Below are 19,262 nucleotides of genomic sequence, written 5' to 3'. Positions count from 1 at the left end.
TTTTGTTGGCTCTCATATATCCTCATATATATAAAGTGAGGTGTATATTTCTGAGGTGAAGATTAAATGACTGTTACATCTACTAAGGCAACTTTGCCTCCGAGAGTAAGGCAAAGCCATAAAGCAGAAAATACCTCCAATGAAGCGTCAGGTTTAATGCAGCCTTAATTGGTCAACTAGACATTTTCATTTCTCTCTAAACATCACCCTGGAAGACAGTAAAGATTCCTTGAATGTTGGTAATAGAAACTTGTATCTGCCATGCATATCACATCTTTTTCATTGAGTAACTATATCAGCATTATCTATGCAAAATATGTAATACTAAATGACAAGATACAATTATTTATAGATGCAACTAGTTCATGTATTTCAAAGTTTCACTAGTATCCAAATGGATGTAGAGCAGTTTTGATGTTCAGTTGAATAACATAAGAAAGGTTATATGGTAATGAGTTATATCTTTTTGAAAATCTTATTTTTTTCTTTCTCCCTTCTTCTAATCCTAGGCAAAGAACAAAAACTTGAAGTAAATTAAATTAGTTATTTTCATTTGTTTTAAATAATTTTCCACACCCTGGGTAGCTTAAAACTAGTGTTGAGAATCTCTATTATAAGTAATTAATGAAGAATTTAAGGAGGGCAGTATACACTTGGTGGCTGGAAGCTATCAGTGTAGCAGTCAAGCTATGGAATGTTTGTTTAAGCAGTTCTCATTTTTGGATGGTAGTTACCAGATCCCACATATGTAACTTGCATTGGGCTTTGTAAACATAGGGACCACACTCTGATGTTGCAGTCTGATTTGAAAACCTCTAGGAACTTTCCACTTCTTCCCAAATCATGCCTAAATTCCACTGCCTGTCTTTGAAAATTCTCCATAATTTAGGTTCGCTTTACTTATTTAATCTCATTTTCTACTATTTCCCATTCTCAAGTCTTTGCTCTTGTCAAGCTACTATCTCCAAACTTACTTTGGTTAGTTTTGATTCTCTGCACACACACGCACACTAACACACTCTGTACTTTACTGTCCTCATCCTATGAAATTTCCTTTAAGGTTGAGTTTAGGTCCTTTGTTGTCTGGGAAGTGTTTCCTTAACTCGTTTGACTGTCCCCTCTTCTGAAATGCTGCAGGACTCACCAGCTTTATTAGTATTTAATTAAATACTACCTTTGGTGTTCGGTTGTCTCGCTTGGTCTTATTTCCTGAACTACATTTTAAACTTCATGGGAACAAGTTGATGTGCTTCTTCCTCTCCCCCCCCCCCCCCCCCCCCCGCCTTTTCCATAGTACTGAGCTTAGGGGAAGTTCAATAAATATTTACCAGTTTTTTACCACCAAGCCAATCAGTTAGAAGCATAGTTTCTTTTGAAAATGGATACTGTGGGATCTTTTGTTTAGCTCTTGGTATATATCAATTAAGTATAATAAAACTTTTCTATCAGAGAAAACCTAAGGCAAGGGGCTTTGACACACTTTTTATTTATTTACTTTATTATTTTTAATACTCACCCAAGGATATTTTTTCCATTGCTTTTCAAAGAAGCGAAAGAGGGGGAGGAGGGAGAAAGGGAAACATCGATATGAGAGAGACACATCGATTGGTTGCCTTCTGCAAGGGCCCTGACTAGGGCTGAGCCTGCAAAGGAGGTACATGCCCTTGGCTGGAATTAAACCCCAAACCTTTCAGTCAGCAGGCCGACGCTGTAAGCACTGAGCCAAATCAGCCAGGGCTTAACACACTTTTAATTAACAGTAACTGAAATAGATTCAAATGTTTTAAAAATTGATTGAGAAATTATATTATGAAAAATGAAAGATCTAAAATTTTAACTATTCTGTATTATAAATCTTCATATTACTTATGAATAGTACTTAAAGTTTACTTCTAAGATTTGTACAACAGGAAAATATACTTAACATGTATAATTTGTAAATATTACTTATCTGTATTTTAAGTATATGCTATAATACTAAACCCATGCTTTCTACTTCTCCTTTTCATTTTTCATCTTGTGGTTTTGCTACTTCTAGTTTTTTGGTGCCATTAAGTTTAGAATCTTAGGTGAATGCCAGGCAGTTATGAAGATGGTTATAGGAAAAATCTCATTTTAAGGAACTTCACACAGAGCACCAGAAATTGTGTGAGAACTTATGTAAAATAGTTTTCAATTCTTTATTTAATTATTTATTTTTGAGAGAGACAGACAGAAATATCAGTTGGTTGCCTCCTGCACATGCCCTGGCTGGGAATCGAACCCACCACCTTTTGGTACGGGACAATGCTCCAACCAGCTGAGGCACATTGGCCAGTGCAGTAGTTTTCTGTTATTTAAAGAAGAAAAGGGGTGGGGTGCACTAAGAAAATAGTAGGTCTTTCTCAAATTTGGGGAGCTGGAAGTTTTGTGCACAAGGAATCTTGAGGTCCATCAAATTGTTGGTAACTTGGGAAAAGGTGAAAATATTTTGCTTCTCTGGAGTTTATATACTTAAGTCTGGTCCCACTGTGATTTGGAAGAGAACTCTATGATCATAGATATAAAAGATTGTATCTATACACGGAGAAATCTGGGTTGAACATGGCAATGAGCACAGTTGGGGGGTGGGGAAAGGTGTGTCATGTAGCAACCTGGAAAAGGTAGTACATACAGGGTTCTAGGGGGAAGTGGGGCAGAGCTGACTTTGGCTTCTTTAATGCTGGAGTGGGGTAGGTGGCCATGAGGGAGTATAAAATTCAGAAATGCTGTAATACCTGATTTTGAGATGAAAGTGAAGAGTATTAACATTGCGACACTTTTAAGCTTGATCCATGAAGATTTCTGTCTGCTTTTACAGTCTAGGTGTTCAGATATCCTGTTTACAAATCTGACTGGCTATGTTTTTCCTCATACCTTTTGCAACATCATGAAGAGCCACTTAAGTGACTCTTCACCTAAGTGACTGTTAATGAATTTGAAGTTTTTCCTATAGGTAGTGGAAGCCACTGATGCGTTTTAAGTAGAGGAGTAAGTTGATCGTATTTTCATTTTTAATAAATTACTCTTCCTGTAGGGTGAAAAACCACTGGAGGGGAGCCCTAGAGTAAAGGTAGTAAGGACCCATCAGTTGAATACATGGAGCAACTGTCACCTAATAATGCAAATCCATGGCCATTAAGCTCTTTATATGACCTTTAAATTCTGCTTTCAGCTTATGGTGTGTGTCTCTGTAAGAGTGGAACTTCTTACGACAGAATACAGTTTCTTCTAGAAGAGTATTGTGTAATGTGGGAGTTGGGGGTGGGGAAAGGTGTGTCATGGAGCAAAATCTCCTGGGGGACTTGACCAACATATCCCTAGCTTTTCCTCTTCAATTTGGGCCAGAGTGAAGCACTATTACTAATAAGAATCTGTTATGTTCTCAGATGGGGGAAACCATTGCAATAGAGCAGCGATTTTCAACCTTTTTCATCTCATGGTACACATAAGCTAATTACTAAAATCCTCTGGCATACCAAAAAATATATTTTTTACTGACCTGACAAATTCATTCACACCAGACGGCTATTGTGTTGGCTGTTGTCATTTTTTAATGTGAAATCTGAGGGAAAAGATCAGTGCGTCTGACTAAATAATCAGATATTGCATGGTTTAAAAATTCTTATGGTACACCAGAAAACTGCTGGACTAGAGTATATCTTCTAAGAAGATGAAAATATTCAAAAGGAGAATAAACAACCACAGAAATGAAACAATTTCCTTGCAAGTTGATTCTTGTTATAGCAAGAAAATTTTTAACTACCCCAATAGGTTTTGTTGATAAGCACATTTTAGCATGTCTGTGTTTCCTGGATAGGTGTGTTTTTGTCACAGTTCAGATATAGGGTGCTAGAGAGAAGGAAGTTTCTTCAGTCAGTTTGTTTGCAAAATAAAAAGCACCAGTTAATAACATTTTGGTAATTATCGCTTTCAGCCTTTTGAGAAAGAAGGTAAGCTTTTTATATGACCAAAGTTAAAGCAGTATCTGATTACTCTTGGATATTTCTCTTTGGTTTTAAATTCTCTTGTTTTCAGAACATCCTCAAAAAAAGGGTTAATCTTGAGACCACAGGTATGGACAGGTCTAGGTATGTGATCTGTTTGGCTGTTCTGCAAGGTACTATAAATGCTGCCAGAGTGTAATCTGACACCAGGTAAGGCCCAGTGGCCAATGATGGAAAGTGGAGAACAATGTGAAAGAACTGGAATTTCAGGTCTGGGTAGTGAGTAATTGCAGTCTGCCCTCAGTGGCCGGGAACTGTTCATCTCTGGGTGTCAGCATAAAGGTGAAAGCATAGAGAGAAGTCATCCTGTTCAGCTTGATTATATTGATTTTGTGGTTTTTTGGAGTTTTTTGTTTGTTTTTTTTTACCTTAACGTGGTTGAAGCTAAGGTGAGCTTATTCAGGTTTCCAAGGCCTGCTTCAGTTTTGCATATGTCACCAGAAGCCTGACTGAGACTTCCTATGTAAAAAACATCAATTTGTGCCCCATTCACACAAAAATAAAACTACTTTTGAAAAAGTTCTAGATACTTCCCCTTACTCTCCCCCCGCCCCCACCCCTGCCCCGGCTCCCCGCAACTTGCAGTGAAAGATGCCTAAAGCAAATAATTACTTAAAAGATATTGGTGGTAATATATATGGTACTTTTGTATGAATTCCAAGAACATATTTTAAAACATTTAAAATTTTATCTTAAATTCCTTGAATATTTAAAATAATTTTAATTTAAAGGTTGGAGTATAGAAACATTTTCTTTTTTAATTAAGTTATGATTTGTTTCTCTTGTGACATTAACTTGTATTTTCCCCCCTTCTATTTTGTGTATAGAATACATGATTTAGAGAGGGCTATATAGTGAGATTTATTTTACAACTGGTTTCTTTTTTTGTTTGTTTCCTGGTTCAGTGAGGACTGAGAGACTAACTACCCTTGTTTGGGAAGTTCAAATCTGCTTTCTTAACTGTAACTACACTTTGGTGTGGTTAACGTTTTTTTCCATATCCACAAATTTTTATATGTGATAGTAATATGTATTTAAAGAGCTAGCAAGAAAAATGTCACTAGAATTTTAAAGTACTTCAATGAGTTGTTAACTTGTGGTAGCTTTATAAAAAGGCTTAATAATGTTTCCTTTTCATCTTTTAGGCTGAGTGAAGGTAAAGCAAGATGGTATGATAAGATAGTACTTGGGAAAGAACAGTAATAGTAAAACGTTAAGATTTAAGGCAATAATAGAAAAATCTACAAACTCCTGCTTTAGTTGTTTCAAGTAAAAATATGATTGAAAATGATTTAACAGGCATCAAGAGGCTGCACGAAATAGTGTAGAGACCATTGCTATATATATTTTTCCAGATATTCTGCTAAAGAAGAATACTTAATAAAGTTCTGTTAATGTAGAGAAAGGGGCATGACTGGGAGTTGGAGCCTTTCTTGCTTTTGTTGCCATTAACTGTCTGTGTGATCTTGGGCAAGTCAGAGTGCTCCAGCCGAGATTAATTAGCTGTTCAATTAATACATTATCCTAGGTAATTCTTATATCTTTTCCAGCTCTAAAGTTGTATGATTCTATACTTTTAGAATAGGCAGGCCCTCGGAAGATTGTACAGAAGTATTATTTTCATTTCTGCTGGGAGCTAATATGAAGCATTCTATCATATTAGAAAACAAACTAAAGTCTATTCTACAAGAATTCCAGTCATTACCGTTTATGGTTTATTGCTTGCTTCTCATTTCCATGGCTTCTCTTCTTTTCTCTCACTGTTTTTTGTTTGTTTATTTTTTAAATATATATCTTTATTGATTTCAGAGAGAGGAAAGGAGAGGGAGAGAGAGAGATAGAAACATCAGTGATGAGAGAGTCATTGATCGGCCGCCTCCTGCATGCCCCGACTGGGGATTGAGCCTGCAACCCAGGCATGTGCCCTGACCGGGAATCGAACCCTGATCGCCTGGATCCTAGGTCGATGCTCAACCGCTGAGCCACGCCCGGCCAGGCTCTCTCACTTTTCTTATTCTATTTTTCTTTAATTTTTGTTGCATTTCTTTTAATGTAATTTTCCCCCCCAAATATACCTACTTTTCTTATAATAGGTATGTCTATATGGTGAGAAGGGTCACTTATTAGGTTACCACTTAATGTAAAAATACTTTCTGTTCAGGTACTTGGCATCTGGGGTTACTTTAGAATTCCAGTTATCTAGATACTTCCAACCCTTTAAATATATGTATATATGCATATATATACACACACACACACATACACACAAACACTCTCTGAATACTTTATGAGAGGTAGTCATTCAAATTAACGATAGTCATTCTGTTGCTCTAAGCTGGTGAATTTTACCTTCTTTGGGCCAGAATTGTCTTAGGTAAAACTCTTTTGCTTTATTTGTTTGATTGGGTTTTTTTATTTATCAATTTTTATATTGAGTATAATGAGTTGGTAGCCTAGTAGCTTCCAAAGGGTAGCAATGGCTTTTTAATATAATTATGAATTAATGGGTCTTTAGACCCTGTGTTTAAAACCCTTTTGCAGAAAACCTAAATTTGCATTCAGTCAGGGATGAGGAAGACAAGTGTTAGGAGTATTAAAAACTGATTTTGATGATTATATGTTTTTATAATGCCTGATATCTTTGATAATAAATTAAACACAAATTAACTATTTGAATTGGTTGTAGTAGCCAGTGTGGCTCAGGGTTTTGTGTTTACAATCAGTAAATTCATTTCGTTTGGAACAGACATAATGGAACTCTGTGTTAAGAGAAGCTTGCCAGACAGGGTGAGGTCCTAGCTCTGAAGCACCTGGGTTTATCAAATAATTGTCAAATTTTTAGGCACTGGAAAAGAATTATACTTTTGTTGGTAATGGGCTCTGGTGTTATTTGTTGAAGTCTGGCAAATAGTTGTGGTAAAGGAAGACTCCCAGGAAGTGTGGAAATGAGCCTTAAGAAATAATTAGTTACCTGGAATGCACCTGTTACATCTCTTGCACTATACTTAGACTATAATGAAGCTAATGTTTATTGAGTGAAATTTATATGCCAGGCATTCTGCACATGCATTTTGCATCTTATCTTCACAACTCTAGATTTTGGTGTTATTTATTATACCCATTTTACAAAATGAGGAAACTGTGGCTCATACCTATTTTGCAGAAAGAGGAGACTGACATTAAGTTACTTGTCTAAGGTCCCAATGCAGAAGATTCAAACCCAAGTGGTCTGACTCCAGAGCCTATGCTCTTGTTTTGCTTGCTTTACATTTTACCTTAAATCTGAAGCTTTGGGGGGTAGATAAGTTAGGAACCTTATTGCTGAGACATTCCTCTCGCATGTCTCCTTGAAGAATAAGAATATGCTCCTGACCCAGTTAAAAAACATGAGAGCCAGGTAGGGAAGTTTTTATTACTTGGTAGATGCCCAACTAGATGACCTCTCAAAATTGCAAATAAGTTAACTGTTTATGTCTTTGTGTTGAATGAACAATTATCACTTATATTTTTCTTACTTTTTAAAGACTGACACTTTGAAAATGAAATATGTTTGAAAACTATTAACACAGCCGAGTGTCCCCCAAAAATGCATATAGCTAATGGTTAGTAAATAAAATAAATTTTAAATTTACAAAAGACCTTATAGAGTAAGGCAGAGGGCTTTTTTCCTCTTCAATTTGAGCATCCATGTTTATCCATACAGGAATAATTTTGAGGAATAAAATGGTAAGTTCAATGTTGGACATGTTTTAGACACATTGACTGTGAGGGACACTGAGGTGGATTTATCTATTAGACAGTTTAATGAGTGGATTTAGAGATCAGGAGCTGAACTAGAGATGGAAATTTGTTTTTCCCCCATTTGATATATGTTTTTAATTAGAAATCTGTGTTCTAAACTACCAAGCATAAAAGATAGGGGTAGATTTGGAGGCAAAACTATATACTATAATCCTGGACAGAGTTCTGATTTAGGGAATGAGGATTCTAATTGTAGTTCTATTGTCCTTTCAGACTGTGAGACCGTGGGCACTGAGACTCAGTTTACTTATGAAAACTTGAATCATTGATCTAGATTTTTACTCTCATCTATTACCGAAAGCATTTTAATCCACGTTGTTATTTAAGTACCTGTAATATGCATAGGTGATACCTCTGGATCAGGAATTAGAAAATTTTTTCCCAAGAACCACCTTTGGTGACTTAGGGTAAATAACTATTCAGGGAAGAAGAAGAGCAAAAAGGGGAAAGAGTGAAAAAAGACAGAGTCAAAGGCCTAATTAAGCCAGTAAAATAGTTCAAGAGCGTTTCTTTACTGACACATTTTCAGTTTGTAAACTTCTATATTGAAAGGAACAAAAGCTACCTACCAGAGTAAAGGTGGCTCTATCCTAACATGGCTTAACGAAAATGGACAGTCATTTCACTTTTAGTTTATTGCAACATTAAAGCACAGTAGCAGTGTGGAAGTGCTAGTAAGAAAAGGTACATGATTGTAGTGGAAAAGAAAGTGAAACTTAACTTTACATAGATGTGTTCACATTGGTAGTGTTACAAAATCCATTCGAACAAATGGATTTTGGAATAGTTTTTGAATTTAACCTTTTACAGAGAAACTTTTGTATTAGGATAATGGTTTCCCCGTTATCAACAGCACTATAGTCATTGTTTATATGGGATATATGTAGAAATAGCTTAAGTATCTAATAATAGATTTTTAAAACAGTATCTATCATTAATATAATTCTATTTATTATTACTATGGGCATACAGGTTTGGTAGGTACAGAAGAAATTTTAGACAATGGCTACTTTCCCAGAGAGTCAAGGGAGGTTTTGCTTTAATTATCTTGGTACCTGGCACATTGCTTTGCAAATAATAGGCACTCAAACATTTATTTAGTTCAATTAGGGGAACATAATTTTCAAATGTGAGACAATATACAATTAATGCTAACTTTGTAGGATGGGAAGTAAGTGCTATATTTTTGAAGGTTCATATCAGTCAAGACATAGAGGTTAGGAAGCTTTGTGAAAGAAATGGTATTTCAGTTGAGCATTGAAGAGTGGAAAAGATGCGAACTGGCGCTGAGAAATGGGAGAGGTATTCCTGGAATGGGAATAACAGAAGTTGAGAAGGGAGGCAGGAAATACTGTAGTTTGTGTGGAGGACCATAGGGAGCCTAGGATGGTAATTTAAAGGAAAAGATTATAAGTAATGTTTGTCCAAGGTCAAATGTATATCTTATGTGTATATGCCTGTCTGTGATCAATTTAGGTCAGAGTACTTTTCCCCCCCTTTTAGATAGAGTGCATTGTTCAAAAACTACTTGAATATGCTAAAAATACCCAATGTTGGAGTTAACTTGTAAAGGGGTGGGGTGGGTGAATGTGGGAAACTGCTGGGTTTAGTTTAGAATTTAGTTCAGAATTTAGAATTTAGTTTAAATTTAGTTCAGTCAGTAGAAATGTCACCTGAATTGAATTATTAGCCCTTATTTTATTTTGATATATAGTTAAGGACATCATAGTCACCCATGATGACCCCTAGAGTCCAGAATATATAGGAAATTTGCTTTACTGAAATTAGGAAACCGAGTATATGATTTGGCTAGCACATGCTAGCTGTATTTAAGTTTTCAGGGAAACTCGTTCAGCAGCTCAACTTTATTCCCGAACTTACCTCTTTAAAATTAATTGTAAATGCTGTTTCAAAGAACTGGATGTTATTTAATGTGATATATTTTTATATCTTTGTCTTTTCATTTTCATTTATGGTCATAACCATATGATGTAATATTTAATAAAATTAAGATAAACTTTTAAATTAAAATTTTCCTTTTACTTTTGTAAGTAGTGGTAATTTTTAAAAAAATAGACAAACATCTTTGGAAGGTAATTTTTAAGCATTTCTCCCTCCGCTCTGAAATTGTTTTCTCTCTTAAGTTGCGCTTCTGTTTTTTTACTATTGTAAAGTGCAGTTCTTTGCATGTTCTAATTTGCCATGACGTGGTCAAGTGCTGTTTCCTTCCTGTTGCTTGCAAGCCTGTGCTAGAGATAAGGATACATTTCAGTGCATTAAAAAAAGAAGCCACTGAAGACAGGCTTAAGCATGGTAAAGCATTCTACTTATCAGAAACCTTTTTAAAGAACAGAGCAGGCTTTAATTTCTGCTTAGTTTTAAAAGCTCTTAAAATAGTACTTATTAAACTTTAAATGTATTAGACAGACTTTTAAATCCTTACGTATTAGGCCTAATCGAGATCCTGTGTGAATGTTTCTATTAGGGCAAAAATACACGTTATGAAATTACTCATGGAGTAGCATTTCCTATGTATGTGGTTTGCTGGGTTAGTGGAAAGAAGAAAATTGTTTAAATGTCCTTTATTGTAATTACAGACCTAGTTGTTGCTGGGTGGATGTATGTATGTTTTTAAATTTTTGGTACTTTAATAGTTTAACTGGGGGGAGGGGAGAATGGCTTCATTTTCAGTAATGAGAGGTGATTTTATCTTAGTAGGAATGAAATCTTCAAAGAAAATATGTGCCTAACTTAAAAAAAGTCTGTGTTCATTAGTCATGTTCATTTTGTTTGATTTAGTCATGTTGATTAGTCATGTTAATGTAAAAACATTAACAAAAATACTTTGGAGACACTGCCCTTGGATATCAATTGTTATATTCTAAGTGGGTATGATTTTGTAACTAACTTAAGCTTTTGTTTTTCAGGCGAAGAAGTTCCGGAGAAGAAAAATTTCAGAAAAATTGCCTCAGTTTGAATAGAGTATCAGAACATTTGAAGCACTTTTCTAAAGAAACCAAGAAAATTTGAAGCACCTTCCCTAAAGAAAACCTGTGTATACAGTAACTTCACGGACTTAGCTGGCTGGTTTTTTTTTTTTTGGTTTTTTTGTTGTTTTTTTACCCAAATTGTCACTGGATTCTGCTGCCTGATACTTGAACCTGTTTGGATTTTTCTCATGTGGATCTAAGGGGAATGCTTTATTATGGCTGCTGTTGTCCAACAGAACGACCTAGTATTTGAGTTTGCTAGTAACGTCATGGAGGATGAACAACAGGTATGACACCCAGAGAAAAAATTGGATTTTAATAAATTTATTATTGTGATTTCTCCATTTGTATCAGAAATTACTTACTTTAAAAGATGGTAGGAGAAACTTTATTCATGTAAAAATTTAGACATTAAAAATATGGAGGTAGTTGTGATGTTATGTTTTAAGTACTAGTTAATTCTTTACAGAATCTTACTTTTAGCTATGATGTGGTAACAAGGAAGTAATACTTTTGGAGTTAAGCTTGTTTTCTGTAAAATAAGATTTAAATACCTTAAGTAATTATCTGAAAAGTTCTAGAAGCCATACTAACAAAACATGTAAAATTTTTAATAGTATATGACGGGTTGTAATAGTTGCTTGCAGTTATACAGTTTTAATGTATGTGGTTAATTAATATTTATAACCCTAGGCTATTTTTTCAAGCTGATAAAAATATGTTAGCAGTCCTATAATCATATATCATTTCAGTCCAAAGCATATGTGTCTGAGGAAGTTACTTTATTTCTCTAGATCTGGATTTCATCATCGTTTGAGTGAGGGGATTGAACTGAAGAATTTCTAAATTGGTTCTTACTGAATTTATACAAGATATGCAAATTACTGTTTCTAGAATGTAAAAAGGATCTAGGAGATATTAAAAAAGGATCTAAGTTAATTCTGGCCTTTCTTTTTTGGGCGCAGCAGTGGGCTAGGGGTTCTTGGGACTTTATAATTTATTTAATTTTAAACAGGCTATATGGGCCGTGATGTGGGCGAAATGGTATAAGTGTACTGGGAAAAATATTTGGGGGACTGGCAGGTGTAAAATGCCTAATAAATTTGATTTATATACTGAAATAAGCCTAATTTCAAATACCTAACTTTAATAGATCAATTATAATATGTCAAGCTTGTATTCTAGATGAAGTTACTATTGATAATAGAATCAATTCTTACTTTTGACAGGGCATTATACTTTCTTAGCTGTTTGTATTGTCTATTGAAATTACAGAATTCTAAAAAATTATAAATAAAACTACAAAAGATCAGAATTTGGATTAAGGTGCCTTAAAATTAAGATGAGCTTTGGGTAGAGAGGCAAAAAGTTTGAGGGAGAGGATTGCTTGGTCCCAATTAAAAATAAATTAATACTTATATGGATTTAATCTAGAGATAATAGAAAAGATATTTTAGGAGGAGAAAGTGTTTTGAATTTGCTTTAAAGCAGACATTTTTGTATATCTTAAGATTTAAAAACAGTGTGTTTACTGTGTAACCCTTTTAGATGAACGATCCCTCGCTTGCTGTGGTGAGGTTTGTTTTCGGGATGTGGCTGCAGAGGACAAAGCTCTAAGCCACTAACTGGTGTGCTCCAGTGCAGTAGCTTTGACACATTTTGACCATAAGAAATATATTTTTTACATTATGGTGCAGTATTCATACATGTGTCTATATAGCCTTTAAAAAGTTTTGTAAAATAATACTTCCCCTTATTATGTATGGTACACTTAGTTTATCTTGGAGAGGTTACTAATGTTTTTGGATAGGGAGATAGTGCTTTTAGCTTAACATCAGAATGCACATGCGTATATTTTCTTAAGTTATTTATTTTTATCTAACAAAAGGAATACATATTAGTTTTGTGCAAGTATTATTATAAGGACTTTACAAATATTTAAACATATAAGGCAAGTGTTATTATCTGTATATTATAATGAGGAAATTGAGACATGGAGAGAGGTTAAGTTGCTTGCCTAAAACCATACCATACAGCTGGTAAATAGTGGAGCTGCATTTGAACCCAAGCAGTTTGACTCTCACTAAGGATGTTGAACACTTTTGCAATGATATATGCCAATCTTATTGTATTATAATTAGTGTCAACAATGTTTGGAATACAGTGGTACCTTGGTTTTCGAATGTAATCTGTTCCAGAAGACCGAGTTCTGAAACGTTCGAAAACTGAGTGATCAACAGCCGACAGCTAGGTCTCAGGGTCTTGCCCTCAGTGGAAGCTGTATGGCATGGTCAACTTCTGAGGCGTGTTTGAAAACCAAAGCATTTACTTCCAGGTTTACGGCGTTTGTAAACCGAGGTACCACTGTAATTGGCCAGGTTTAGAGTTCAATCTTTGGTACAGCAAACTTAACTGATTCACATGGGGGTAGATCCAGTAGTGTCAGTTTGTTTGCTTGTTAAATTTGTTTTTAATTTAAAAAATAATACCATGTCAATTATAAAAGAAGTTACCTAATATGAAAATATGTAAAATAAATAGTGCAAGTCTCTCTTCCTCCTCACTCCTTAATTCTATTCTTCCCCCAAAGATACCAGTATTGACTATTTGATGTTTAGTTTTTGTAGACAAAGGCCTAAACAAAAGAATACTATATGTACGTACAAACCTATATCCAGAGGTTGTTTTTAAGATACAAATGAAAGTATGCCAAACTGTTTTTGTGACTTATTTGTTTAATGTATCATTTATTTTTTCACATGATGGATGGATCATTTTCTACTTTACTGCTCTCTGATCGTGGACAATTGGCTATTAACAGCATTTCGCTATTATAAACAGTATTGAAATAAACATCCTAGTTTGGGTGTGGTTAAGAGCTCAGATATTGGAGTCAGAACACCTGAGTTTGAATCCTTATGCCACCTCTGTGACCTTAAACAAGTCCCTTAACCTCCCTGTGCCTTGGTTTCCTTATCTACAAAATGAGAATGATAATAGACCTAGTATTATAGGATTGTTATGAGCATTAAATGAATTGATGTATATAAAGCTCTTAGAACCATGTTTGGCACATAGCTGATATTTACCGAGCACTATCATTTTGTTATTGCATCTTTCTTTGTGTGTGTATAATTATATAATAGTATAATATTGTTGCACATTTGTGTGATTACTTCTATAAGATTTCTAAAAGTAGATTTACTAAAAGCATAAACATACTATCAAATCATTCTTCAAAAAGGCTGTATCAGTTTCTGCTACCACCAATAGTATATTTCCTAAACCATTGCTAACAGAAATCTTATTTTTTCTTTTTGGTCAGTCTTTTTTGGTGAAATTACATTTTACTATTTTAATTTGATATTTCCTTTACTAGCAGTGAGGCTGTTGAATTGTTAATTATTGCTATTTTTCATTTAAGTTTCCTTCAAATTACTTACTAATATCCTTTTGCCCAGTAGTTCTTTATATATTACGGCTATTACATTAATATCATTGTCTTCTAACTAATTCACTGTACAGTTAATGATTAACTCTCTTTTTGTGACACAAGGCTGATATTTTGTCCCTGCCATCTTTTAACAGTATAATATCTTTTGCCCTATAGAAATTTTAAATATTTATGTTGTAAAATTTACCATTTTTTGGTGTCTACTAAGCTTTCTTCACCCCTAAAATTATTAAATGTTCTCTTTATATTTTCTTCTAGTATGTTTTACATATGTTTTGTTCTTCTGTTCAGATGAAATCTACTTCTATAGAATGAGGTATAGGAATCTGACGATTCTCTTCTCCCACAAATGAGAATGCTGGCCCTTCACCACTTATTGAATGTTTTGTGATTTTCACACTAAGACTGCCACCTTTGTTATATACTAAATTACCATATGTTCATAATTTAGTTTTGAACTTGCTAGTGTATTCTGTTTCATTTAACTGTTTTTTATTGTGCCAATAAATATCATAAGTATCACATTGCTTTCATAAGTATCACTTAATAAATTTGACATTTCGTAAGATTTCCCCCACCAAAAAAAAATTGGGGGGTAGAGTTTTGAATGAATTTTCGAATCAGCTTGTTAAATTACATAAAACCTCTGTTGAAATTTTAACTATTCAAAGTTTAAAATTATTTCTGTCTTTTAAAATAATTAATTCTTTTTTATAGTCCTATATTGGTTTGATTAGTTGGTTCTTTATAAAATCACTGTTTGAAGGCTCCAGATTAGAATATATTTCCTGTTTTCAGCTGTGGCCTGCGATTATAACTGTAGTTGTCTAAAGAAACTGACACCATTAATGTCTGGTTGCCACCACCTTAATCATTTTCCCTTATATCAATTCATACTCTTCTGAAAATTGCTTGGAAAAACTCCTTTGGGCAGGGATTGTAGGTGGGTGTTTGAAAAGGAAATATCAACATTGTTGGTGTTGACAAGCCACTTAAAAATCTGTTTTTCCTGTCTATTCCAAACTGGGAATATTTGTAGCTTGGAATGAGGGAGGTATTTCTGTGGAAGAGCAACACCATCAGAATTGAATTGTGGTAAACTTTTACTTGAAGGTGCCTCAGTTTGACCTTATTAAACAGGCGTGTTTGCCTGGTGAGTATACGAGAATAAGAAGAACGCTGAAGGCTGTGGAGACTAGTTTCTAGAGAGAAGGAAACGACTATATGTTCAAATATTCCAGAATTTAATGAAAGTCAGCTGGTTGTTTAATGTTTTTTATAATTTTGATATATTATTATATCATTTGATATATCATTTATAATTTTGATATGTCATGTTTTCTCAGTTATTGGTTCTAAAAGTAGATCTTAGCACATCATAGTTATTTATGCTTAACAGAGTTAGCTCACTATGAGAAGCTTTATGACATGCTTGGGAAAGTGAAACAAGTATTTTTATAGAATCTCATCACAATATAAGAAGGTGGTCTTATGACATTCCTTCTTAAGATGTAGATTGGCTTGCTCAGACTGTGTACTCCTAGGGGCTAAAGGGTAAACAGTGCCTTGTTTTTTTTTAACAAGCTGCCCAGTAATTCGAATGCACTGTTTGGGAATCACTACTTAGTGTGACAGAGGTTAGCCCAGAGCACTGTGGATACAGAGAATGGAGTCTTTGACTGCATTGCAGCTTAGGGAAAGTTAAATTTGAGCTGGTTCTTGAAGAACCATCCAGTTTATCTGGCAGACGAAGAAGTGATCTAGAATAGGAGAGTGTACCAAAACTTCTGATGGATTTCTCTTGACTGTATAAGCAATCTAGACACCTTAACTTATGCTTAGAAGCTTTTCATAGCTTTTTTTTTAAAATCCTCACCCGAGAATATGTTTATTGATTTTAGAAAGAGAGGAAGGGAGAGAGAGAGGGGGGACATCTATTGGTTGCCTCTCATATGTGCCCCAACTGGGGATCGAACCTGAAACCTAGGTCTGTGCCCTGACCAGAAATAGAGCCCGCAACCTTTTAACGTACTGTACGACACTCCAGCCACAACATGCCACCTGGCCAGGGCTGTTTCTTCTTTATACTACATTAACTTTGCTAGCCTATGGTATAATTTTCCCAAATACTGTTTCCCCATTGTTTGATCTCCCACATTCATACCTGTTACTTAAGCTCTAATCATCTTTCCAGATCTTAGGACAAACCTACTTATTCCAGGAATTTATCCTAAAATCATCCTTCCAGGAATTAACAACTTTATCCTGTTGTTCATATATCACTTATTGTCAATGTCACACATTTGCCATGTTAAATTTATATATATACACACACACACACATACACACACACACATATATATAAACTAATTTCCCCCAGAGAAGTGCTAAACTACTTGAAGAAAGGGAATGCCTCCTTCCCCTAATATCTCCCAATACATTTAACATCATTTATAATACATTTATTGGTTGAGTCCTCTTAAAAATTTTTTTCTTTCTCCTGGTAAAATGATGTGGGATATATGTGTGCTCAGTTATGGCCCTTATCATATCAGAAGACCTTTGAATGATAAGAGGTGATGTCCTGTCCTGTCCTGAGACCTCTCTTGAATACAGTGTACGTTTTTCTGGGAGCTATTTGTCCACATTCTCACTTAGTGCATGGGCAATGTGACCATATCACTATAGTTCCAAGACCAGAAATAAATATTCATGGAGCATGTGTTCAATGAAAACCATCTCAAAGTAATTTTTAAAAATTGTAACTGAAATTATAAATAAGTAAAATCCATTAAATGACTAATCACATTTATTAAATCTGGTTGGTAGGCACATGGATGTGTTTTCTGTCTACTCTGTTATAGATTTAAATTTAAAAAAAAAAAAGAGAAAAACTAACCTTCATATAGAGTTTTTCTATTTCTTGGGAGATTCCTTGAAATTGCAGAGAAAGTTTTTCACGTGGTTGCATCTTGAGAATGAGGTTGTATTCTGTAGACTGAGAAAATATACATAAGAATATAGATAACACCAACCTACCATTTTCCAGCTGGAATGGTAAAATTCTGTTAGGTTAGGGGTTATGTGTTGTATCTCAAAATTAGAGTAGAAGGAATGAGTTGATAGTGCTCAATGGGTAACTTGTTCAGCACCAGTGGTATGGAGGACAGGAAGTTGGAATGGTGATACTAACCTATGCATGGACACAGTGGATTCTCTGTTATTTACATACAATTACAGGTTTTATGAACCAATCTACCTGTTCCTGTTGCCCTCTTTTTTAATCTTGGCAGATCAGGTTTATCAAATCCATTAAAAGTTTGGCCATCTGTAAAACTAACATACAGAGGTTACTTGTTTCTTTTCTATATATCTGGAAAAGCCTTCATCATAGGAGTTGTGCCATAGAGCCCCCAACACAAGCCTGATTTATCTTTGGGAAAAGTCTAACTTTGCGTAAGGCCTGAGGCCCTCTTCAGGTTATGTGAAAGGACAACCCTACCTATGGCCTAGTGTTTGGCCTGACTTATCTTCCTGCCGTCTATTGGCAGCAAGGAAGCTGATGGTTATTTTGAAGGAGGAGCTGGCAAGGGGAATAGTAGGAACTTTTTATTACTCTCTTTTGTAGGATCTTCTTTTAATGTCCCTTAGCTGTCACACAGAGGCCCCAGGACAACGTCTTAAAAAGAATATGGATGACATCATTGTGTAGAGTAGGACATGGACTAATCAGGCTCCAGAAACATTCACTGATGAAATTTAGTAACTAGTGTTTACTGAAGATTTTGTCCTGCAGATTGTGCTATGAGCTTTATACAACAGTCTTATGAATTAGGTATTCTAATTCTCACTTTACAGATGAGGAAAGTGAGGCTCAGAGAAGGGAATCAGTATTTCTATTTATCCATTTTGTATATCTTTCCCCAAAATGCTATTCTTTTAATGAGGTTTGTGTTTGTCAATTCAACTTCCATTCTCTCTCCCAGAAAGTGCTTAATCACCTAGTACAGCTTTACTGGGGAAATAGGAAAGTAGTACATTTTTGATGCATTCAGTTTAGCTATGTGATCTTGAAAATTTTGCCACCTCTCCATTTCACTTAACACACAACGTATAAACCATTATATAAACAGATAGTATCATTGTATTATTGACTTTTTTTAAGCCAGAGTCACCGTCAACACTATTTAGACAATATTGATGAAGTAATGTCCTTTAATTTAGTGAAGTAAAAAGAAAACTGATTGTTAATGTTTTGTTAGAGTGAATTTAACAAATGATGGCCCCGCCCGGCCGGGCATGGCTCATCGGTTGAGCATAGACCTGGGATCCAGGCGATCGGGGTTCGATTCCTGGTCGGGGCACATGCCCGGGTTGTGGGCTCGATCAGTGACTCTCATCATTGATGTTTCTGTCTCTCTCTCTCCCTCTCTTTTCCTCTCCCTGAAATCAATAAAGATATATTTTTAAAAAAATAAAAAATGATGGCCCCAATAATGTTCATAAATCTAATATGCCTAATGTTAAATAAGTTAGCATACAGCCAGGATTTTTTTTAAACTCAGCAGCCAAAATTCTCAATATTAGGGCAATTATATTTTTTTGGGAAGAATTATATTATAATGTAATGACTGGTGATATATTTGTGAGCTTAATATGTTTCCTCTGTTCCCGCCTAATGTGACACTGAACACTAAAGGTATGAGGCAGGCCCAGGAAAGTTGCCTGGGCATTATGGGGATTGGGGTTAGGTAAGGAGAATTTTCTGTACCTAAAAGGTGATATTTTAGATGACAATTTAAAGATTTTTTGTATTTTATGGTTTTGTATGACTTGTGCACTTATCCCATTACGCTTTATTTCCTGCTATGGGCAGTAAAACTGAACAAGAATATTTAGGGAAAATTCCATTTATGTTTAGGAAAGCAGCTACAAGGAAACTCAAGTAACTGGTAACCCCTCCCCCCTTCCCTGCCCCAACACATAAGCGCA

General features: G+C 35.0%; 1 protein-coding gene across 2 annotated transcripts in view; it reads left to right on the top strand.

Annotated features, from left to right (window-relative positions):
* ELF1 (E74 like ETS transcription factor 1) overlaps positions 1-19,262 on the top strand; it is a 114,163-nt gene that overhangs the window by 48,284 nt on the left and 46,617 nt on the right. For both annotated transcript variants that reach the window (XM_016205398.2, XM_087814310.1), the window contains exon 2: positions 10,754-11,103. In XM_016205398.2, the coding sequence (XP_016060884.2) occupies positions 11,032-11,103 (72 nt within the window). In that variant the 5' untranslated portion in view covers positions 10,754-11,031. The remainder of the gene's footprint in view (positions 1-10,753; positions 11,104-19,262) is intronic.

The sequence above is a fragment of the Miniopterus natalensis genome, chromosome 2 (genome assembly GCF_054644295.1).
Source record: "Miniopterus natalensis isolate mMinNat1 chromosome 2, mMinNat1.hap1, whole genome shotgun sequence".
NCBI lineage: Eukaryota > Metazoa > Chordata > Mammalia > Chiroptera > Miniopteridae > Miniopterus > Miniopterus natalensis.
The sequence above is the reverse complement of the archived record's forward strand: the minus strand, read 5'-3'. Positions and strand labels throughout refer to the sequence as shown.